Below are 23,852 nucleotides of genomic sequence, written 5' to 3' on the forward strand. Positions count from 1 at the left end.
AGAAGATGCCCTCATGTTTTGCATGTATTTTATTCCATTTGCATTTTAATGGGTTAAATACAGACAAGATTCTTTTCAAGAAAAATCAGTATATAAAACTCCCCCAGGGGTACCTGGGTGGCTCAGCCATTAAGTGTCTGCCTTCGGCTCAAGTCATGATCCCAGGGTCCTGGGATCAAGTCCCACATCAGGCTCCTTGCTCAGCGGGAGTCTGCTTCTCCCTCTCCTCCCTGCTCGTGCTATCTCTTGCTCTCTCTCAAATAAATAAATAATATTAATAAAAATAAAAAATAAAAAATAAAATTAAAATAAAAAAAATAAAAAAATAAAACTCCCCCATACTGATACAATATATATGAACGAGATATTTGGTTATCTGCTTTCAAAGAATTTCTGATTTATAAATAGAATAATAAAATTTTAACTATATATGCATTTCTCTAATTAATTTAGATTAGTGATTTTTAGCTCCATCTACAGATTCAATTTCCCTGGGGAGAATTTATTACTACAGACGCTGAGCCTCTTTCCAAAATGCATGAATCAAAGTTTCAATGTTTTTTAAAATTCTTTTTATTTTGAAAGATTTCAAGCCTACAGGTAAGTTGTAAGTTAAATGAGTCAATGGGAAGGATTCTTGATTCAAGAATAGCCCCTTTGGGGGCTCTAGGCAGCCAGACAGACAGTCACCCCTACAAACTGATACAGGCCCCAGATCTGCAGCCAAGCCCAGCCTCAGGTCTGTGACTCAGCTTCAAGATCCTCCTGCCCCTCCTCAGGAAACTCACAGGCCTGCCTCTGAGGCAGGTGGCAGCTACCCCTTCATTGCTTAGCCAGGCAGAGCAAATATTTAACGATGATTTCCTGCCCTAAAGCAAAAACGTCTCATAAAGTGTGGGGAGTTAACTTTAAAGGTCATCTAGGTCCTGTCTATCATCTTTCTCTCAAACCTTCCTACAGCAGCCCCATCACGAAGTCATTCAACCTTTAGGGATGAGGAGCTCACTACCTACCAGTTTCATTGTTAAATGGCTTTGAACTGAGTCCTTCCTCATACAAGAGGTCCACTTCCCCGAGACTCCTTGCCGGTTCGGGGGGTGGGGTGGGGGGTGGTTCCCAGCTCTGTCTCTTGCCTCCTGCACCTGCATGAACCCTAGGTGAGCACCTCCAGGCTAAGCAGGTCCAGCCCTTTGCCTGCCCCCACACTTCCGCGTGAGGAAGCTCTTGGGCCTCTCTGCATTTCTCATCTGGTTCCCAGGTCTGTCTGCCTGTGATCCAGGTTAGAGTGAGAAGGGGACAGGGGAAACAAAGGAGTTTGTCACCTCCCTTGTTTTTGGACCTTAGACCTTTATCAATGTGGCAGGAATGTCTGCTGATGGTTCTAGCTGCTTCAAGGGATCAAGAAGCTTGAATTCTGCATTCTTTGAAGTTCAGAGTAAAATCAAGGGCAGCCTGTGGGGCGTCAAGCCCACCTACTATGCTCCCTACCCAAAGTCTCTTTCCTCGCACAAGCACCTCCTAGATTCACTCATAGTGACAAACTTCAAATCTGTCCTCCCACCAAAATATGAGCCTACTCCTATATCCAACTGCTATTGGACAGCACCCCAATGAATGTCAGTGTATCCAAATAAACTTCATTCATTAGTCCAGAATCCATTCATTCACTCAACAGGAGATTAATATGCAGCTAAGCTCCATGTGTTTGGGCATAGCAGAGAATAAGTCAGACAAATTCCTGCCCTCAAGCAGCTTGTCATTAAGTGGGAGACTGCTACCAAATGAGCAGCAGAACCGTTACCATCACCACTGGAGTAAGTCCCACAGATGAGACACACTCGGTGCTTTGGGAGGATCGGAGAATGACCTATCCATCCGGGAAGTCAGAGAAGGCCAAGGGGTGAGTGCGTGGGGCAGGCTATAGCAGAGTGGAACAGTGTTGCAGACAGAGGGAACAGAATGTGTGAGGGCCCTGAGGCAGGAAGAAGCTTTGCACATCCAGGAAAACAGAGAGGCCAATGCAGCTAAAGTGAGGTAGCGAGTGGAGAGGGGCATGTGATGAGTCTGGAACAGTCAGGGAGATCAGATCGCTGCTTCCTGCCCCACATCCCACCTTCCAGCAGTGCAATCCAGAAGCTCTCTGTGACCCTGTTTGCCTTCCCACTGAGTATACAGGTTCTGCTTCCTAAGCAGCTGTTGAATCATGCAAGCAAGAAGGACTGAGTCCTGCGGAGATCTGGGGAAAGGGTCTGTCAAAAGGAGGAACTGCAGGGCCAAGGCCCTGGGACAGAAGCAAGCTTGATATGCTCAGGAAGCAAATACCAAGGAGTTCATTGTGGTTAGAGGAGAATGAACATGGAAGTGAGTGGCAGGAGGAGAGGGCCAGCTCATACTCAGATCCCAGGCCAGACCAACTCGTTGGGTCAACTTGAGTGCATCCCTTCCTCCCTTTGGGCTTGTGCATGTTCTCCCATCTGGGAAATGGGCCCGCTGACATGTACATCACCAGCCTGACTCCCAGGGCAGCTGTGAGGACCCCGAAGAGGAGAGTGTGGGGTGAGATGTGTGCAGACACTGTGATGCCAAGGAAGCAGCTTGAGCGTGGATTCCTGGAAGCAGAGCAGAGGCCAAGCACTAAAAGCCCTAAGCACCTACACAAGTGCTGGGATCAATACGATAAAGACAGAGATGCCCTAAAACTGGGCTCTGGCAGGGGAGCTGGTCTTGCCCCAGGTCAGAGTGAGGGCTGGGACATGCACGCTAACACTTCGTAGCCTCGCCCAGCAGCCTTCACTCTTCCTGCTAAGTCTTGGATTGATGCCCATGGAATACAGCCCCTCCTTGATGACAACAATGCAGGATCCATTAGCTGAGTCACCAGTCCTGCTGATGGGTGGAGGAAACAATGGCCTTGTTTGGTTTAAGGTGGATGAACTTGGGCCTGCCAGATGGCACGGCCAACATGGCCAGCTTGCCCCTGGACCATCTTTCCTGGCCCCTCAGCCCACATCCTGCTCCACCTTCCTCCAACCTCAAGTGTCCCCACCTGCCCATCGACCTGCAATGAGCAGCCCAGGTATGGGCACCCAATCCCAGGAGGCCTGGTCTGGACAAAGCCAGCTCCACAGCCCGTCCTGTCCTGGGCTCCTCAGCCACCTGACTCCATGTCCCAGGTCTGGCCGCTTCCCATTCTGCCTGGTACAAACTGCAGGGCCCCCACACAATGGCAGTGAAAGGAAAGGGCACCCCTCTACTCCTTTACAGGTAGATTTTATCTACTTGTTTGGGATCTGACTCCAAGGAGGACTCAGTGATGGCAACAGACTGAAGTCATTCCTCTGTGGGGGCACCCGCCCTACCATTCAACGGACTTTTATTAAGCACCTCTTGTTGGGCACCAGTCATTGTGCCAGGTCCTGGGACCACAGAGATGAGGGGTAAATGGGTCCCTATGCTCAAGAAGCTTGCAGTTCACAAGTAGTGGGGAGGTGGAATGGGCACACGGACACTGAGCATTTATAAATTTACGAAGGTACTTATAAAATGCTGTAGTCAGGACAGTAAAGGAAATGGTAATAGAGATAGCCCATGCACCCCTCCCTCAATATGTCCAAAAGTCAATTTGCTATCTCCTCTCCACCCAGAGATGACCTACGTCCCCGTGTCTCCATCCAGGTGGACAGTGCCACTATCATCCAGGTGCCCTTGGCGGACCTGGGCATCCCCCTGAACTCGTCCTTAATTCTTCATTCTTTCTGATTTCACCTCTTCCCCCTCTCTCATATCTATCACCTCCTCTACATTTCCTCTAACATCCTCCATATTTCTTCCAGGGCAATCTTTCTGATATGTAAAAATGACCACATGATCCACTGCTTAATATTATTCAATTATTATTAGTCCATTCAATTAATATTATTCAATCTCTATTGACTCAAGGATGAAAACCAAATTCATCAGCATACACGGTCTTCCATGACTGGGCCTTTGCTGGCCTCTCTACCTTCATCTCTGACCACCTAACTCTGAACTCCATCAGACAGAACCACCCACCAGGTTCTTATTCCTCCAAGCCTTTGCTCATGCGGCACCTCTGCCTGGCATGCTCCTCTACCACCTGCCTTGGACTCTCTTCCTGGGTGCTCAGCCTCCCCAGTTTGGGCCCCTCATCTGTACAGACATCTATCCCAGCAGCACGTATAATGTCCCATGGTCCTTTCTTGCTTATGTGACTATGTCCTATATTTCCTTACAGAGAGGAATGGGAGGACGTCCAGTTTACCCCATACCCCCGGTGCTCTTTGCAGGGCCTGGCACCTGTGTGTTGACTATATGAATACATCCAGGACTGGATGCAACTTCAGGACAGCAAGGAGCCCAGTTCCAGGTTCTGTCAGCTGGGCTCAAGGGCTTCAGAGAGCTCTGAGGACCAGGCTGGGCTCCAGTTGGCCCAGTGGGTCCAGCCACTGACCACTCTGTGCTGTGTCCATATGGGAACAGAGGTGGCACTCTATTCCAAGGACCAATTTTTCTAATTCTTGGCCCACCTGTCAGGGTCCCCAAGAAATCAGCATCTCCTCCAAGACCTAGATGTGGTGCTTCAGTCCAAAAGCTGTCCCAAGCCCATGTGCAGGACTCACAGTGACTCAGTACTGCCTTCTCTCTCAGTGTATGGGATCCTGGCTTGATGATCATCAACCAGGAAGAATTTTTAGGTCAGTCCTCACTCTATAAGTGGCCTGGGGTCACAAGAGACCTGGTGTTCTCTGGTCATGTGCCATCCAAGGAGTTCCATTCACACAGGCATAGCTCAGAACTCAAGTTTTCTGAGCTTACATATGAAAGACAAAGGCTCATGAGACCCTCTTCTTCCCATTTCAAAGCTCTGATGGTCTTTAGAAAAAAAACTATTATGCTGAGTGAAATAAGCCAGTCAGAGAAAGACAAATACCATATGATTTCACTCATATGTGGAATTTAAGAAACAAAACAGATAAACATAGGGGAAGGGAAGGAAAAAAAATAAAATAAGATGAAAACAGAGAGAGAGGCAAATCATAAGAGACTCTTAACTCTAGGGAACAAACTGAGGGTTGCTGGAGGGGAGGTGGGTGGGGGGATGGGGTAATTAGGTGATGGGCATTAAGGAGGGCACTTGATATAATGAGCACTGGGCATTATATGCAACTGATGAATCACTAAATTCTACCCCTGAAACTAATAATACACTATATGTTAACTAAATTGAATTAAAAAATTTTTTAAAAGATTTTACTTATTTATTTGACCGAGAGCATGAGACAGAGCACAGGCAGATGGGGTGGCAGGCAGAGGGAGGAGAAGCCGGCTCCCAGCTGAGCAGGGAGCCCGATGCAGGGCTTGATCCCAGGACTCTGGGATCATGAACTGAGCCCAAGGCAGGTGCTTAACCGACTAAGCTACCAGGCACCCCACTAAGTTGAATTTAAATTAAAAAAAATTTTTTTAAAAGACTATAGGTTCTTATGGCCAAGTGCAATATCACATCCCCTCAGACCACTGTTAATTCTGATAGGATCCATGACTTGCAAGCAACAGAAACAGATTCTTGCCAACTTATGCAGAAAATGGGAATTTTCCAGAAGAGGATGTAGTTAACTTAATGTTGGACTCACTCAGGAGCAGACCCTGAGATATTAAATTCCAAGCAGTTTTCCAGGAGCTGATACCGGGAAGCACTGGCAGAGGAGTCAGGATAGTGAGGCGGGGAGAGAAGAGAAACAATAGTGTGCATCACTGAGGTTATCACTGGGAAACCAGGCCTCAGTCCTACCAGGGATGGACGGGACACTGTGTGGAACTCCTTTCAGTTATCCCCACTGAGGGGTGAGGGAGCTGGGGTGTATAGCCACCAACTCCCATCGGTCACTGATTGAGAACACGAGAGCGAGGTCCTTAACGCCCTGGCACTATGGGCTCCCTCTCTCATGTCTCCGAGCATCCAGAGAAAGCCTGCAGCCAAAGGATTGCAGGGGTTGAGGATGGAAATGCGGGTATGCACAGGAATGGTGAGCGCCAAGGAGATGTGGGTGGAGCACTGTATAATTCCATGGACACGAAGTTCTACAACAGGCAAAGCTTATTTATAGTGACAGAAAGAGATCAGTGGTTGCTTTTAGGGTAAGGTGTAGGAAAGGGTAGAGGGAACTTTCTGGAGGGATGGAAATGTTCTCTATATTGTTTAGAGTGATAATGACACTGATGTACACAATTGCCAAAGTTAAGGAATTTAACATTTAATATCTGTGCATCTCATAGGAAATAAACTATATCTTAAAAAAATCTTAACTGCAGGGCACCTGGGTGGCTCTGTTGGTTAAGCATCTGCCTTCCACTCGGGTCATGATCTCAGTGTCCTGGGATCAAGTCCTGAGCAGGGAGCCCGCTTCTCCCTCTCCCTTGGCTGCTCCCCCTGCTTTTGCTCTCTCTCTCTCTGTGTGTCAAATGAATAAATAAAATCTTTTTAAAAAATAAAAAACCTTAACTGAAACAGACTCATAAGTACAGAGAACAAACTGATGGTTACCAGGGGGAAGAGGGGTGAGGAGATGGACAATATGGGTGAAGTGGACTGGGAGATACAGCCTTTCAGTTACGGAATGAATAAATCATATGGACAAAAGGCGTAGCATAGATGGGCACCTGGCTGGCTCAGTCGGTAGAGCACATGACTCTTGACCTTGGGGTTATGAGTTTGAGCCTCACTTTGGGCATAGAGTTTACTTAAAAAAAAAAAAACTTTAAAAAAAGATATAGCATAGGGAATATAGTCAATAATGTAATAGGGTTGTATGGTGACAGATGGTAGCTATACTTGTGAGCATAGTATGATGTATAGAGTTGTTTAATCACTATGTTGCACTCCTGAAAATAATGTAACACTGTGTGTCAACTACAATAAAATTTTTTAAAAAGATTTTATTTATTTATTTGACAGAGAGAGTGAGAGCACAAGCAGGGGGAGCAGCAGAGGGAGAGGGAGAAGCAGGGTCCCCGCTGAACAGGGAGCCCAAAGCGGGGCTCGGTCCCAGGACCCTGGGATCATGACCTGAGCAGAAGGCAGATGCTTAACCAACTGAGCCACCCAGGCGTCCCTATACTTCAATAAAATTAAAAAAAAAAAAAAAAGCTATGTTGTGATATCACTACACACTCGCCAAGGGCTAAAACAAAAAACACAGTCAATATCAAGTATTGGCAAAGATTTAGAGCAAGTGGAATCCTTAAAAAACAAAAAACAAAAAACAAAAACAAAAACAAAACCTAAAAAACCAACCTGTATTATGCCTCAATTTTGAATTGCTACCACCAGGTGGCAGTGGTGCCTAATGCCTGAGTCCAACCGTAAAGGTTGTGTAATGTCTAAATTTGGGAATCATTCTATTTGTGAGTGTTCTTGAAAGCATGAGGCATTGTTTTGTGGGCATGTATTTTAAATTTCAATCAATAGTATCCTGTTGGAGGTCTCTTTCTGTTCCTTACTCTCCCTTCCCACCCCGCCATTCAGCACGGCGTTTTAAAGATCTATCTACGTTGTGTGTATATCTGGCTCATTGCTCCTTACTGTGGTAGAATATTCCAGTGATGGAATATTCCAGTGCCTCACTGCATCCAGCACTCCAACAATCACAAATAACTTTGTGATAAAATATCCTCTTACATGTCTCTTCATGCACCTGCGTAAGAATTTCTCTAATTGCATAGCCAGGAGTGGGATCCTTCTCACCTCTACTCTTAATATTTATTTGTATCTCTTTATTTCCTTCTACTTAGTAAATTCCCTCCAATTCTTGGAGTTAAAACAGGTTAATCTGAGCAACATCTTAAACTTTTAAATTATGGGAAATATTTGTTATGGGTCATTTTATTTCTATAGCTCCTTGCAAAACATATCTTCTTGTTTGTGATATGATTTAAGCTTACAAAATAGTATTGTTGACTAAGATTTGGACCATCACATTGATGATCATGGATTTTCTTTTACCGAATAAACTATCCCCAATTCTTTGCTGTAAAACAGCTGAATTTAAGCAACATCCTAAATTTTAAATTAAAGGTGACATTTCAGAACCACATTTAAAGCAAGGCTTCTCAACAGTAGAACTATGACATTTTGGCCTTCTGATTCTTTGTTATCAGGAGCTGTCCTGTGCATTAGAGGGTGTTTAGCACCATCCCTGGTCACTACTCACTAGATGCACTTCTCCCCAGTTGTGATGACCAAAAACATCTCCAGACATTGTCAAATGTCCAATGATGGGGACAAAGTTGCATCTAGTTGAGAACCACTATTTTAAGGTAAATGAATTCTGGGATTCACTTGGGGCCTTTTTCTAGGATCTTCCTTTCTTTCTTTCCAGTTTATTTCAACCCTAATCTTAGCCACAGACTTACTGTATGGGATCCCTTTTAAAACCTGCCCCCTTGCGTCTTGGCTGCAGTAAAGCTCTTTCTGGAGATACTGGAGCCCTTCGCCTTTTAGGGGACTGAGCTCCAAGCAGTCATCCAGGTTCTCTTTTCTCTAGCTTTCCTGGCCTCCCTCTCAGCCACTCTAGTGCATCAGAGAAGGAAGAGGGAGTTCCCTTCCTGGGAATCCAGAAGAGGAAGGACAGTCCCACAGTGGCTGATAAGACCTTAAAAGTTTGATGATTCAGTCTCTCTTTTTGGCTCTCATATCCTCTCTTCTCAGAAGGACCTATTCTCTCTCTAGATCTCCCATGTAATTTTTTATCTACAGTCCTTAGATGAACACCCAGAGTGACGACTGTCACAAGTATATTCCTCAGCACACTAGCCCTATAAGATGCTTCTGAGGAAAGTTTTCTGAGGTCAAATAAGTAATAGTAATGCTGCCTACTGGATCCCTCTCTTGGACACTGGCAATGACCATCAGTATATTAAAGGCTTTGAGAAGCTCTTCAGACGTCTATTTTATTTTATTTTTTATTTTTTTAAAGATTTTATTTATTTATTTAATTGACAGAGAGACAGCGAGAGAAGTAACACAAGCAGGGGGGTGGGAGAGGGAGAAGCAGGCTTCCCGCTGAGCAGGGAGCCCGATGCGGGGCTCGATCCCAGGACCCTGGGATCATGACCTGAGCCAAAGGCAGTCGCTTAACCAACTCAGCCACCCAGGCGCCCCGTCTATTTTTTTTAAAGATTTTATTTTTAGGGGCGCCTGGGTGGCTCAGTCAGTTGAGCATCCGACTCTTGATTTTGGCTCAGGTCATGACCTCAGGGTCGTGAGATTGAGCCCCACATGGAATTCTCTCTCCCTCTCTCTCTCTGCCCCTCCTCCTGCTCACTTGCTATAAATAAATAAATAAATAAATAAATAAATAAATAAATAAATAAAATCTTAAAAAAATATTTTATTTTTATTTTTAAAAAAATGTGGGGCTCTCACAACCCTGAGATCAAGAGTTGCATGCTTTACTGACCGAGCCAGCCAGGCACCCCCGGATGTCTATTTTTAATCCAGCATTTCCCAGTTTAAGTGATTACAGAAACTTCCTACCACACCTACCACATCTTTTAACACCCGCACAGAACTGGTATCTCAAGGAACACAGTTTAGGAAATGTCCTAGCTATTAACGACCTCCATTTTTTATAAATTGCCTTCAAAAGCCACTAATGTGTTCCTTCATTTATTCAAAAAACTGTTGGGCACCCACCATGCTAGGTAATAGGGCTACAAAGATTACTTGTCCCAGCGACCCGTAGGCTAGCAGGGGGACAGATGAGTCAAGTCAGACTGTCAGAAGATATGTCAAGGTCTGAGCCAGATGTTGGGGGAAACAATGGAACTCAGTGATTAATTCTGACACTGGAGTTCTGATAATCTTCACAGACCAAGCAATACCTCACTAAGCCTAGAATACGAGACTGGGTCCCTTTTACATCCTTGCAGTATCAGGAGCTTGTTAGAAAGACAAAATCTTCGGCTCCACCTTAAAGCTAGCAAGCCAGACCTTGCGCTTTAACAAGATCCCCAGACACTTGACTTTTACACTTTACTGTTTGAGAAGGGCTGCCTTAAAATGAGCACACTTTTGGATAAGAATGTCAACAGAACCAAATGTATTTCTGAGTGGTACCCTGGCCAAAGGCTGACCTAGTGGTTTCCAGGCCTGGCCAGACAGACAACTAGGAAGGGAAGACTGGTACGGGGAACGAGTGTCTTCTCTTCTCTCCTTGCCATCACCTAGCAATGACTGATTCACCAGGGGAAGCGGCAGGATGTCATCAGGGAGCAAGAACAGATAATGAGGCCATACCTCATTATATATATATATATATATATATATATATATATATATATATATATACGTCTAGATATCTGCCACAACTGGGTAGATATAATGGCAAAGACTGAGAGGAAGGGAATGAGCAGGGTTCAAACGGGGAAGGGATATTTCCCGTTCTCTTCCCAGAGAAACCAGCTCTGGACAGGCAAATGGCCAGCCACACAGCCTAGTGTTCAGGCCCTGTATGAAGAACTTTTAGCTTCTTCCTCTTGATCCCCAACACTGGTAGAGGGAGGAGGTACAGTGAGGATTGATGGCAGGCAGCCTGACCCATCAGGAAGCAAAGATGTTCAGGGCAAGTGCACCCAGAGGCTGAACCAGTCCAGTTTTAGATTCTCTTCCCCCCTTAACAGGTCATGCCCTTGTCTGGGCCTGGCCCTGGGCACTGCTGGCATGAGCTCTGCAGGCCACAGGAAGAATGCAGGCAGGCTGGGCCTCGGCCAGAGGCCTTGGTGAGGACCTGGGGGAACACTCTTCCCACAGACTTGGCTTTTGATGGGTGGAGGGTGCCTAGCCTAGGTGGGGGGTAACTAAGGGGAGGGAAACTGAAAACCACAGCATCAGTAACCACAACAAAGGGTGGCAGAACAGGCCATCCCGAAACATGCCGCTTTGGTATTTGATTATGCTGACTTGTAGGCACATGAAAAACAGCAAATGTAGAGAGACTTTCTCTAAATTCTTATCTGCCTCAACATGGATCCTCCAAAAGAAACTCATTTATCATAGATGTCTCCCCTGAGGTATCATTCACCAGGGAAAATTATCTTGTAACAGGAGAGGGGATTAGAAGTCAATACCACACCCAGAAGACAGACTTTTGTCTCAAACTCTTATACCTCCCATCTATTCTGAGGGCCCATTCATCTTTCCTAAAAATCATCTTCTCTCCTCTCCGAGGCCTACATTCCCCCTTCCCTTTCCCTATTAAGAGTGTATTTAATCCTGAATTCTAAACCACCTCAGGGACTTACTGGGCATCTCCCTACCTGGGTATCTCCCATGTACACATGAAGTATACATGTTAATAAACTTGGTTTTTTCCCTTGTTAATCTGTCGTTTATTACAGGGGTCTCAGCTAAAAACTCCGAAGGATAGAGAGAACATGAGTTTTTCTCCTCTACAGCAGCAAAACAAAACGAAGTATCGAAATACCAGCACAGCCTTTCAGCATACTTTCCTGCCCTACTCCAGAAGGTCTCACGTGTGACGCATCCTCCAGCAGGGGGCGCCTGTCTGGACCCTTCAGAGGGTCAGCACAGAGCAGCCAAGGCCTGGATCCACCAGGATGAAGTCTTCTTGCTATTCTACCTAGATACTCAAAGGTAAGTCCGCAGGAATCTGGTAGACAGAGATGGGATTTCTAGAAGAAGGAAAGGCCCACGCGAAGGCCCGAAGGCAGGACCACATTCACCTGGGTGGGAAAAGGGACATCAACTTACAAGTCTCTACCTAGTCTTGAGTAAGCTGGCCCGATTATGTTTTCCGAGCTCCAAGGACAACATTCGTGGCCTGTGCATGTCACTGGGCGTAGAGTCCCATGCTTGTTCCTCAAGGACAGGGCTAGTTCTGGTTCAGCTTATTTCTCAGCAGCCCACAGAGTTTGCCCAACCTAACCCTGACTGGAAGACTAAAAACTTCCCATATATCCACAGCAAGCGCTCAGGACAATTGGATCCATTATAGCAACCCCATTCCTACAGGTAGACCTCATCAGAACGGTCCCTGCCTCACCACCTCCTACTCTTTTCTGAAGAAAGAGTTAACTCAGAGAGCTGTTTGCTGAGGTTCCTGACACTAATCAGGCCAAGGCATATCTGGAGGGAAATTCCTTGGCTGGCACTTGCCAGGGTCAGTCTGATTTGTTTCTAATAGTGTGAGTAGAACATGATGTATGTGTTCTCTTAAAAAACCAAATAAAATTCTAGCTACAGCTTTTGGCTTTCGGCTCAGAGGAGGCCAGGTAACTGTCTTCAGTCATCGCACACCAGCCAAGCCACCAGGCCGCCTAAGCTCGACCCCAGTGAGATCAAAGTCGTGTACCTGAGCTGCACCGGTGGCGAAGTCGGTGCCACGTCTGCCCGGGCCCCGAAGATCAGCCCCCTGGGCCTGTCTCCATAAAAGGATGGTGATGACATTGCCAAGGCGAACAGGGATTGGAAGGGTCTGAGGATGACAGTGAAACGGACCATTCAGAACAGACAGGTGCAGACTGAAGTGGTTCCTTCTGCCTTTGCCCTGATTAGCAAAGTCCTTAAAGAACCGCCAGGAGACAGAAAGAAGCAGAAAAACATTAAGCACAGTGGAAATATCACTTTTGATGAGATTGTCAACATTGCCCGACAGATGCAGCACCGATCTTTAGCCAGACAACTCTCTGGAACCATTAAAGAGATCCTGGGGCCTGCCCAATCTGTGGGCTGCAATGTTGGTGGCCACCACCCTCATGACATCATAGATGACATCAACAGTGGTACAGTGGAATGCCCAGCTAGTTAAAACTACAAAGGAAAATATTTCAATAGTGGATCATTTGATGACCAGGAAAAAAAAAAATTCTGGCTACAAAAGTAATTCATGCTCATTGCAGAAAAATTAGAAAATAAAGAGAAATATAAAGGAAAAAAAATAAATACCAACCCTAATCCCACTACCTAAAGGCAACCTCTTTACATTTTGGTGTATTCCTTACAAGTTTGTTTTTTTTTCTGATTTGTTTTTTTGATTTGATTTGTTTTTTTCTGATTATTTTTTTCTATGCATATATGTGTACATATTTAACATAGTTGAGATCAAAATGACCATAAGTTTCATGCCTTTTTCACTTGGCAGTACATTATAAGCTTTTACTCATCAAAATTTGCTGTTATCATTAATATTCCATCCTATCCATCCATCATTTAGTTAACCATGTCCCTGTAGTGGTGACAGATTTATATCACACTTCAACTGGGAATGTGCAGAAAAACTGTGATTTCTATATTCTTCAGCTCTTCTAGCCTCCTGTACAACGTGCACCCACTTAACAGGGAAAATTAACCATGGGTCTAACTAAAAAATATTCTAAAAGAAATAACTTTTTTTTTTTTGAGAGAAATAAAGGGGGGGAGGGGCAGAGGGGGAGAAAGAGAATCTTAAGCAATCTCACGATCCTGAGATCATGACCTGAGCCAAAATCAAGAGTTGGATGCTTAACCCACTGAGCCACTCAGGCACCCCTAAGAAATAATATAAACAGCCTGCCTTTAAGGCTTTTTATTACTACATGATTCTATTTTGCAGGGCTGAAACCTCAGTCTTTCTCTTTGCAAGCCTTCTGTAATAAATTCTAATCCCTGGTCTCTTCTCCTTCTCATGGATACTGAATCCCCCAAGGTCTCAGCAGAAAACACATGGTTTATTCGATGTGTCACTGAAGAGTTTAATGGGGGGACCATTTACAAAGGTGCCAGCAAGGCTAAGATAACAAACAAGAAACCACAAAGCACTCAGGACTAGAGATGTGGGAGGGCATTGCCACCCCTAGTCCTGAAGGAGAAACAGCAAAAGCTCTACCCGCAGGAGAGAGACTGTCCAACGGGAATTTCGGTGAAGGATCGCAGCTATTGGCTCCCTGTGGTCTGGCTGAAAGGGAGCCAGGGGAGTGATCACTCTGGCATCTCTCCACCTGCCCTCAGATCTCTTCCCAGTGCCTCCCATTAGCTGAACTGAACTGGAAGGCAGAGGAATAAATAGCCCACAGGGGTCAGCCTCCCAGCACACAGAGCAGGTTGGAGACGGTGGACAGCGGATTTGAAGGGGCAGATGGAGATAACCACCCCACCTGCTTTGTGCAGAAGAGGGGAAAGGCGAAAGAAACAAGCACATTAATAATTTTCAAAATGTATCTATTATTGGACTTTTGAGTTTTCATTTTCGCTTTTATAAGTAACGTTTCAGAAGGGGACATCTCTCAAACTCGAAATGTTCTAATGAAATTAATATATCATGAGAGGAGGTACAATGTCTCTCAGAATCAGATTGTCCTAGTTAAGTCTCTTTGGAGCTGAGACAGAGCGTCGAGGGCAGGGCTTCCCACCCCCACTCCCAGGGCGGTGATCTAAAACCTTATGGGAAAAAAAATAAATAAATAAAAAATAAAATAAAACCTTATGGGAGAGGGTGTGGCTGTGGTTCAGTGGTCAGTAGAGACCGCACACTGGGGCTACACTGGCAGAACCTGCTTGGGATGTGTTCACTGGAGTTGCTGCTCTACAAAAGGGAATGGAGAAGAGTGCCAGGGAAAGCTGTGGGCCTTTGGAGGATGCCAGCCACCATGCACTGCAGGAACTGATGCTAAAGACACCATTGGTCCTGCAGGAACTTGATGCTAGAGAAGTCACTTGCCCTGCAGGAGCTGGATACTGGAGAAGCTGTCCACGCTGTCTGAGTCAGGTGCCCCGGGGTCACGGGGCTTGCTGAACAGAACACACCTCAATCAGGAAAGAAAATTCCTCTTACAATATCTCTCCAGGAACTTCTACTGGCAAAGCTTTACATTTGTCAGCTAGCAAAGAAAAAATGTTGAGATGCTCTACTCTATTTTTGTAGAGTAGACAATGAAGGCTAAATATGGAGCCTAGGGGCAACAGATTAATAACTAGCACAATCCCAAGTCTGTATGCCCAGAGAAGGGAGGATGATTGGTCGAGATGGTGTCACCCTGGATTGGTCAGTCACTTCTGCTGAGAATGGAACCGCATTCATAGAAAGAGAAGCAGTGAGCGTGGAAAGGCAGGTGCAAGAAAGCAAACTGGTCACCAAGCAGCCCCTGCTCTCCCAGGAAGAGAAACTAGTGTTTCAGTCACTAGAGAAATTGTCTGTCCTTTAGATCAGAGACACTTCACCAAGCTTCACCATGGCTTGAAAAATATTCCTCAAGACTACCCATTTCCTTTTATTCAGACATGCAGCTCACCAAGTAATCTGATTTTTCTTATCATCTACCCCACTATCAGCTGAGGGACAGATCTTGGCAGTGGATACACATATTCTGCTGTTTGGAAAGGGATGTCATCCACTGTGATCTAATAGATTGGCCTTTGATGGCTATATAAGCCTTGGGTGGTATTAGTGAAAGTCTGTCACCAAGACTCTACTACTAGCTGGTGCACTAAGAGAGCCAGGTTCTGATCCTGAGAAGCTGAGAACCAGGTTTTGGACTTGGGGGACCAATCAGGGTGCTCTCCTAAAGGACCTGCAGCCTGCGCGCCAGACAATTATTGCTGCCAGCGCATCCCCCAAGGAAGAACTCTGCAGAATACGTAATTGGGCATGGATAAATAACATTCTATAAATGTTTAACCAACAACCATTCTGTAGTTGCTGGACTTAGAGGCATTTTTCAGTCTGTCACTATTATATAGAACATAAGGATGAATATCTTTGTGATTAGTATTTGTGATTAGTGTTCTTTTTGCTGTTGTTTTGTTTGTTTTTGTATTTCAAATGATTCCTTTAGGATAGATGATCAGAATTGGAAATAAATTGATGTCAAATCACATCTTCCTTTGGGTGTGTGTGTGTGTGGAGGGGAAGCATGAATGTTTTATTAGCTCTTAAGACCTATTGCCCAATGATTTCAGAAATGTACCAATTACAGTTCCACTTGAGACCATTTCAGGACATCCTGATTCACACAGGGTATTATGGTTTAATGTGTGTGTGTGTGCGCGTGCGCGTGCGTGCCACGCACATGCCCACATACATATGAAATCTTGCTTTCTTTACGTTTCTTTAGTTAATATTAATGTTAGATATTCATGCTCACAAGAGATATTCAATCCTCTTGCCCTCTTCTGCGAGTCATCTGTTCAGGTCCTTCACAATTGAGACAAATTTTATTTCAATCTCTGGGGAGTTTCATGTCCCAGATTCTTCATTCTGTCCTCTTTTAGATGGAGGGGAGCTCTTCTCCCACCTCTAACTCCTTTGGAAATTCCTTTCTGAATTCAAATGTCTTTGGTGTAGGAGGACTGGGCTTGGTGGCTGTGAGCCTTGATGAGAAGGGACGCAAGTATATGGCAGTCTGAAGCCTGTGAAGAAGGTCGAGTTTCATCCCTGGGTGGAGAGTCTTCAGAGGGAAGGAATTGGTCTGTATATAGTTTTCTCTCCACTCTCCATTTTTAAATACCCCAGAGGGACCCTGGGTGTTTTTCTTCTCCTTATTTGACTCAAATTGAGTCTTTAAATAAACTGTGCTCCTCGTAGGAGCCTAAGACACATATTTAGAGGAAATGTGTCATTGAAAGTGCTATTTTGAAGTCATGTGGTAAATTATCAAAGCAGGAATCTCCTCACCCCCTCTGAGCTCCGTGCCTTCTTTGGCTCCAGGAGTTAGAGAAAAACTTTCTTTTCTTTCCTCTCCCATTCCCTTTGCCTTCTAAAACTGACACAGAGAACACGGCTTGCCCTGAGAAGCTTGCAGGTGGTGAGCAGATGGCAAGTATGAGGCCGTTGTGTGTGTTGAAGTCAGTGTGGGCTGTGTGGGAATGCAAGAGGTGACAGTAACTCATTCATGTGGGGGGTGGGGCTCAGCAATGGTAATCAAGGGAGCTTTGGGGACGAGGGGCCATTGGTGGTCACCTTAAATGATAGACAAGGTTTGGAAATATAGCAAAGGAGTCAGCTAGGTTTCTATTAGTTTCCACTCCTGTCTCACTGATACCAGCAGGAATCCTGGTTCTCCATGTTGCTGCCAGAGACAGTCATCCATCCATCCATCCATCCATCCGTCCATCCATCCATCCATCCGTCCATCCATCAATGCATACATACATATGTACATACATCTGACAGTTTATTCAATCATTTATCCATCCTTCCAATGATCCTTCCATTGTCCCATCTATTTTACACTATCTGTGAAGGCCCTACTCTGCAGCATACTGAAGGCACAAATATGAATAACACAAGATTCTAACTTTCAGGGTGCACATAGTCTAGTGGTTAGCTGAACAACTTAAAAACAGATAACAAGCAGTATATGTTAAGAAAAAAAAAAGAAGATAGCAGGAGGGGAAGAATGAAGGGGGGGAAATCGGAGGGGGAGACGAACCATGAGAGACTATGGACTCTGAAAAACAAACTGAGGGTTCTAGAGGGGAGGGGGGTGGGGGATCGGTTAGCCTGGTGATGGGTATTAAAGAGGGCACGTTCTGCATGGAGCACTGGGTGTTATACGCAAACAATGAATCATGGAACACTACATCAAAAACTAATGATGTCATGTATGGTGACTAACATAACAATAAAAAATAAAAAAAAATAGATAACAATACAGTGCAATAACTGTTTAAGGTATGCCTGTATAAATGTCTCTTTTACCCAAAAGGCCTTACCTGATCACCCCGTCTGAAATAGGTTCTAGTTATTATTCTTTTTCTTTTTTTAAATTTTATTTTCTTTTTATTTTTTTTAAAGATTTCATTTATTTATTTGACAGAGAGATAGAGAGAGAGCACAAGTAGGCAGAGAGGCAGGCAGAGGGAGAGCGAGAAGCAGGCTCCCCGCTGAGCAGGGCGCCTGACGCGGGGCTTGAACTCAGGACCCTGGGATCATGACCTGAGCCGAAGGCAGCCACTTAACCAACTGAGCCACCAAGGTGCCCCGTTATTATTCTTTTTCATCATATTCTTCTTATTTTCCTTTACAGCATTTATCACAATTTGTTATTATATACTTAATAGTATGTTTATTTGCTTCCTGTCCCCCCGTGGACTGGAAGCTCCATGGGGGTAAGTTCTATGTCTGCTTTGCTTATTCCTGAATACTCAACACATAGTCTATGTGTGGCATGCTGCAGGCCTGTAGGAGACATTCACCAAATGAATTCATAAATAAGCACTGATCATACCCAGGAATGATCATTTCTTGCACTAAACCAGTGGTTCTCAAAGTGTGATCCTGGGACCAGCAACATCACTTACTAGAAATGAAAATTCTTGACCTCACCTGTTGGTTCACAAACTGGCGCCGTACACAGAAGGCAGAGAGAGAGACCAAAGAAAGAGGCAGACCACTCCAGATTGGTAGGTGGCAGGTTAATAAGCAAGGGAACTTACTTACAAGACTTGGCTTTTGTGGCCACAAGAGAAGTACATCTCTGCACCAACCCACCTAATCTTAAAAGTTTATATAGAAGCCTTAACTGGGTTCAGCCATGTCTTCGGTCCAGGTGGTCTCAACAACACCTTACTCTCTCAAAGCTACATCCTTGGAATGCTCCCACTGTGGAAACAGTAGGCAGAATGTACATCCCAAGGACAGGGGAGGGGGTGAGGAGCCCCCCCATTGCCCAGGTCCTACTTGAGGGTCAACCAGCAGTCATGTCCTCTCAGTTACCTCCTCCCACACCACCCCACACCAGAATTAGAATCAGAAACTTAGAAATCAGCAATCCACATTTTAAAAGCCTCGCGGGTGATTCTGATGCATGCTAAAGCCTGGGAACACTGCACTAAATTAATAAATGGTAATTCTAGTCTACTTTCGACATCTATAGATCTCAGCGCAAAGACAAGAGTAATTGTGTCTGGATTGGGGAATACTTCATGGAGAAAGTGATATTTTCAAGGAAGCCTTGAGCTAGGTGAGCCAGAAAAAGGCAATTCAGGCAGAGAACTGTATGACGAAAGGCGTGCATTAGCCTGGCCTTTGAAGGAATCTATAAGTAGTCTGCATGGCAGGGAATGGCATGAGATGAGGATGGAGATGTAAGCAGGGGTCTTGAATGCCAGGTTTCAAGAAAGGAGGTATCATGTACTCCATTTTCCCTCCCTATGGCTGTCCAGACAGGCCTGAGTCAGATTTCCCTGGGCTCACTTCCCACCCCTTCCTGCCTTTCTCCTCCCTCCTTCCCCTCCTCCCTCTTCTCTCATCTCCTCCCTTCCCCTGGGGGTGAGACAGCTAGGCTCCCAGGCCAGCCCCACCCTGCCCTCCCCTGGCCAGCCAGCCCACTGATGTCAGCTTGGTGGGGTTGTCTGGTTTGAGCTTTGGAGCCAGGCCTAGCCACCTCCCTCACAGCTCCCTGCTTTGTGGGAAAGCCCAGGATGCTGATATGCTCAAGTAGCTCATTGAGGGCTTCCAGGGCTCAGGAGAAACAATCTCCTCCTCTGGAGACATCTTGCTCTGGGGAAGGGAACTGTGGTGTCGGAGCCAGGGTTTCTCAGGACCCAGGCTTACGTCATACCACCTCCAGGGGACTGGCTCCAGGCCCTCTCCTTGCCTAGTGACTCACAGCAGGCCTGGTCTCTAGGGTCCTCAATCCAATTGTGCTTGGAGGTGATGAAGCGGATCATAGCCTTAATGCCAATAGGTACTATGTATCCAGCACTTAATGTGTTGGCACTGTGAGTCACCTACACCTTGTAGCTCTCAACTTTATGCAACCCAATAATATTTTTTAATGCCATTTTTACTTTATTTTTTTTTTTGAGATTTTATTTGTTTATTTGAGAGAGAGAGCAAGAGAGCGAGCAAGAGAGCACAAGCAGGGGGAGGGGCAGAGGGAGAGGGAGAAGCAGGCTCCCTGCTGAGCAGGGAGCCCAATGATGATGTGGGGCTCGATCCCAGGACCATGACCTGAGCTGAAGGCAGACGCTTAACCGACTGAGCCACCCAGGCGCCCCTTCAATGCCACTTTTAGCATTCATAGATAATATAACCAACCCGCATCACAGTTTCATAATATTTAACCAAAAAAAAAAAAAAAAATGCCACAATTAACTTAAAGGAGGAAATAAAAGGTATTTAAAATAAAAGAATATATATTCTGTGCTTGCTTGGGCAGCACATATACTAAAACTGGAACGATACAGAGAAGATTAGCATGGCCCCTGTGCAAGGACAACATGCAGATCTGTGAGGCGTTCAAGACAGAAACGCTTGCATAGAGGACGACTGGCAGGTATAAGGAAGTAGTCATTCCCTGTGAAAGGGCAACAACTGTGAACACATCCTGATACAGATATGTTACATTATTGGCTCCAATACTAGCAGCACTGTTGCCAATCAATTACGATTTCTGCAGTGGCGACCTCTCCTGCTGAAGTTCCAAATAAAACAGAGTCCAGTCTCCCTTGATTAACATGGTGCCCTGCCGTCTTTTGTTTGCCCCTCCAGATCCATTCTCCCCCACTTCTCTTCTCTGCTCTTGGCCCCGGGAGCCACACTCATGCCCTCTGATTTCCTGCTGGGTTTGGCCAATGAAAGTCCTGACAGGAGATGGGGTGAGGGAGGGAAGGGAGATTGGGGTTTTTATCTTTCTGCCTATCTTCCTGTCTATATCCCTCATCCTAAGGCTGCTGCTATTCTCAAGATGGCTATTGTGAGTTGAATGAAAGCCCCCCAAAGCTGTGTCTGTGGAGCGACCTGATACGGTGGAGGCGGGCACAGGCAGGGAAAGAATTCACCCCAGGCCAAACAAAGGAGATAGAAGTTTATTGACTACACTGCAAGGGCAGCAGAGGAGAGGCTGTCTGCCAGGAGGCAGTGGTGGGGGGCTGTCGTTAAGGCGGGTAAGGTGAGGAGGTATGGGGTATATGGAATTTTCCTTTTTTGGTACCTGTGCCCAGTTGTAAGCAGGCCATTGATCAGCTAGGGCTTGTGGATATTTTGAAGTGGGTCGCCTGCTGGGCCTGTTTGCATTCAGCCCAGGGGTCACTGTGGGCCCTTTTACCTTACTCAGGTTTCCATTGCTCAAGCGTGTTGCCTAAAATCGGCCTCTACAAATGTCCATATTCTAACTTCTGGAACCTGTGGATGTAGCCTTATTTGGAGAGAGGATCTTTGCTGATGTAATTAAGGCTCTCGAGATGTGATCACCCTAAATTCAATAACAAGCGTCTTTAGAAGAGACAGAAGAGAAGACACAGAAGAGGAGATGGCCATGTAAAGACAGAAGCAGAGGGGCGCCTGAGTGGCTCAACTGGTGAAGCATCTGCCTTCGGCTCAAGTCATGATCCCAGGGTCCTGGGATATTTGCCCCGTTTGGGGCAGGAAGGGGGGGGGTCCCTGCTCCCTGGTCCCTGCTCAGTGAGGAGCCTGCTTCTCCCTCTCCCTCTGCCACTCCCCTGCTCGTGCTCTCTCTCTCTGTCAGGTAAATAAATAAAATCTTAAAAAAAAAAAAAAAAAAGGCAGAGGCAGAGACTGGAGTGATGCCGCTGACCAAGGAAGGCTGGGAGCCGCCCACAGCTGGAAGAGGCCAGGAAGGATTCTCCCCTAGGGCCTTTGGAGGCACTGTGACCCTGCTGCTGCCTTGATTTTGGACTTCTGGCCTTGAGAATTGTGAGAATAGATTTCTGTTGTTTTAAGCCACCAAGGTTGTGGTGATTAGTCGCGGCAGCCCGGGGGATCTAATACTCTCAGCCACATTTCTCCCCTCTCAGGTTCTGGTGATCTCGCCTCTGCTCACACCTCGGATATAGTGGTGGTGACAGCTGGTGTCTGCCCTATCCTGTCTGGCTTCCCCACACCTGTCGACACCTTTGTAATTAGTCATTTTGCAAATCAACCCCTCCCTGAATTATCTTAACTTGAATGCGCTGATTTCCTGTCAGGACCCTGACAGTTACACCCGGCAAATACACTCCAGGAACATTCAATAGATACTAAACCATGCCAAAATATGTCGTGATTCTTTGTAAAACAGAGTTTAGTGTCTAGGCTCACGTAATTCTAACGTCAGATAGGTGAATGTCCCGTGGACCATATGAAAGCTGTGGGGGAGGGGCAACAGTTTGTCATTGTGTAGGAGTGTCCTAAGCATCACAGGACACCTAGCATCTCTAGTTAAAGGGGTTCCACAAACATGACCTTACAATTTCTGTGACATCATTCTGTTGAGAACCACTGATTATGTAATATCTTATTTAAACCCTACAATGGCACGTTGGGTACTTTCTCCATTTTACACATGTGGAAATAGGCTCAAAGGAACAAACCTGCTTGGGTCTGTCGCGGGGGTGGGATCTGGGGTTCAGACTCAGATATGACTGGATTTAAGGCCTGAGTTCCTATCACAAAGCTGTACTGCCCCTTTGTAGTTTGGGTCTTTGTCAGGGTCAAAGGGCAGAGACAGTGCTGGAGGAGATCAAGTCTAACTCAACATAGGGGCACCTGGGCGGTGCAGTCAGTTAAGCATCTGGCTCTTAGTTTCAGCTCAGGCCCTGAGATCGAGTCCCAAGTGGAGTCTGCTTAAGACTGTCTCTCCCTCTGCCTCTGCCCCTCCCTCCCATACGTGCTCTCCCTTTCTCAAATAAATGAATAAATCTTAAAATAAAAAAAAGTCTAACTCATCACAGAGAAGAGGAGCTCCATCAAAGATGGGAATGGGATGCTATATATAATAATATATAACTTTAAAATCTCAGTGGCTTCACACAGTAAAGATTTACTTCTTGTTCCAGTAAAGTTCAATGTGGATCTTGGTGACTCCTGGGCAGCTCTCCTCCAAGCAGTGAAATCAGAGATTTGGTCTTCCTCCATTAGAAGGCTTTGCCATCTCAGAACCTTTTATTTCCAGACTCACACAGATGGAGGAGAGAGGGTGTGGAAGATAACCTGGGATATTTTATGGGCAAATGTGGAAGTGGCAGGCTTTTCTTCTACTTTCTTCCTATTGGCTGAACTCAGTCATATGGTCCATACTTAGATGCAAGCGGACCTGGGAAATGTAGCCTATATCTAGTGAACATAGCATTGATTCTGCAGAAGAGTTGTCAAGCTCTTCCAGTCCCTCTATCAAAAGCATAAGGAAGAGAGACTTAAGTTCAAGTGTTGTCTTGACACTAAATGACCACCCTCATATCCTGTCCCTTTTTCGGGCCTCAGTTTCCTCATTTGTCAGATGGATTTGGAAGTTCATCCCTCATAGCTACATGATGGCCAGATGTAAGAGGAGAAGTAGAGTGCTGGTTGGAAGAAATCCTGGAGAGAGCTGCACCCACCTGAGGTCTGACTATGCCCAACAGTTCTTCCAACTTAATTTGCCATCTTCTGCAGCCAGGACAGCTCAGCAGATTCTCCTGGTTGTTGAGAAGGCCCTCCCTGTGAAGCTCAAGTGCCTGTGGTATCTTTGAACACTGGTATTGTTGGGGAAGAAGGATTTTCAGGGAACGAAAGAAGAGTTGGAAGCTAGATATGAGAATCTACCAGAGAACTCTGGCAATGGCCCTGAAGATCCAGTGGAGGCCCCAGAGATACAGGCATTAATCCAAGGAGATGCTGGACTTGTGGCTGAGGAGCTGGGATTGTGTGTGTTGGGGAGCTGATGCTCACTCCAGTGGACATCCACTGTTTCGTCTGCCCCAGACCACTCTTCCAGGAATCAACTCTCCCATCCCCAAACTACAAGGTTGCAGTGAGAACTGCTATGTTTCTACAATATGACCCTGGTCCCTGGTCCCTTGACTGGTCCAGGTCAGGCACTTGACCCATACTGGAACAATAATTTTTCTGCTTGGA

The 23,852-nt window shown here is 45.8% G+C and overlaps 2 protein-coding genes and 1 non-coding gene across 3 annotated transcripts in view; all 3 read left to right on the forward strand.

The window, feature by feature from the left end:
• BAG1 (BAG cochaperone 1) overlaps positions 1 to 11,510 on the forward strand; it is a 35,067-nt gene extending 23,557 nt beyond the window's left edge. Inside the window, exon 8 of the mRNA XM_032396775.1 lies at positions 11,419 to 11,510. The gene's annotated coding sequence lies outside the window, so the exon portion shown is untranslated. The remainder of the gene's footprint in view (positions 1 to 11,418) is intronic.
• LOC116627130 (60S ribosomal protein L12-like) lies at positions 1,863 to 12,871 on the forward strand. The gene is given in 4 exon segments (XM_032396809.1): positions 1,863 to 1,900; positions 3,645 to 3,699; positions 11,448 to 11,674; positions 12,278 to 12,871. Coding segments are annotated over 4 exon segments (891 nt in total). The 3' UTR covers positions 12,849 to 12,871.
• A 7,291-nt stretch (positions 12,872 to 20,162) lies between these two features.
• LOC116627210 lies at positions 20,163 to 20,269 on the forward strand. Its single transcript, XR_004298447.1, has one exon. It is a non-coding gene; the product is annotated as a U6 spliceosomal RNA (small nuclear RNA).
• The last annotated feature ends 3,583 nt before the right edge of the window (positions 20,270 to 23,852 follow it).

Source organism: Phoca vitulina, unplaced genomic scaffold (assembly GCF_004348235.1).
Source record: "Phoca vitulina isolate PV1807 unplaced genomic scaffold, GSC_HSeal_1.0 scaffold94, whole genome shotgun sequence".
NCBI classification, from domain to species: Eukaryota; Metazoa; Chordata; class Mammalia; order Carnivora; family Phocidae; genus Phoca; species Phoca vitulina.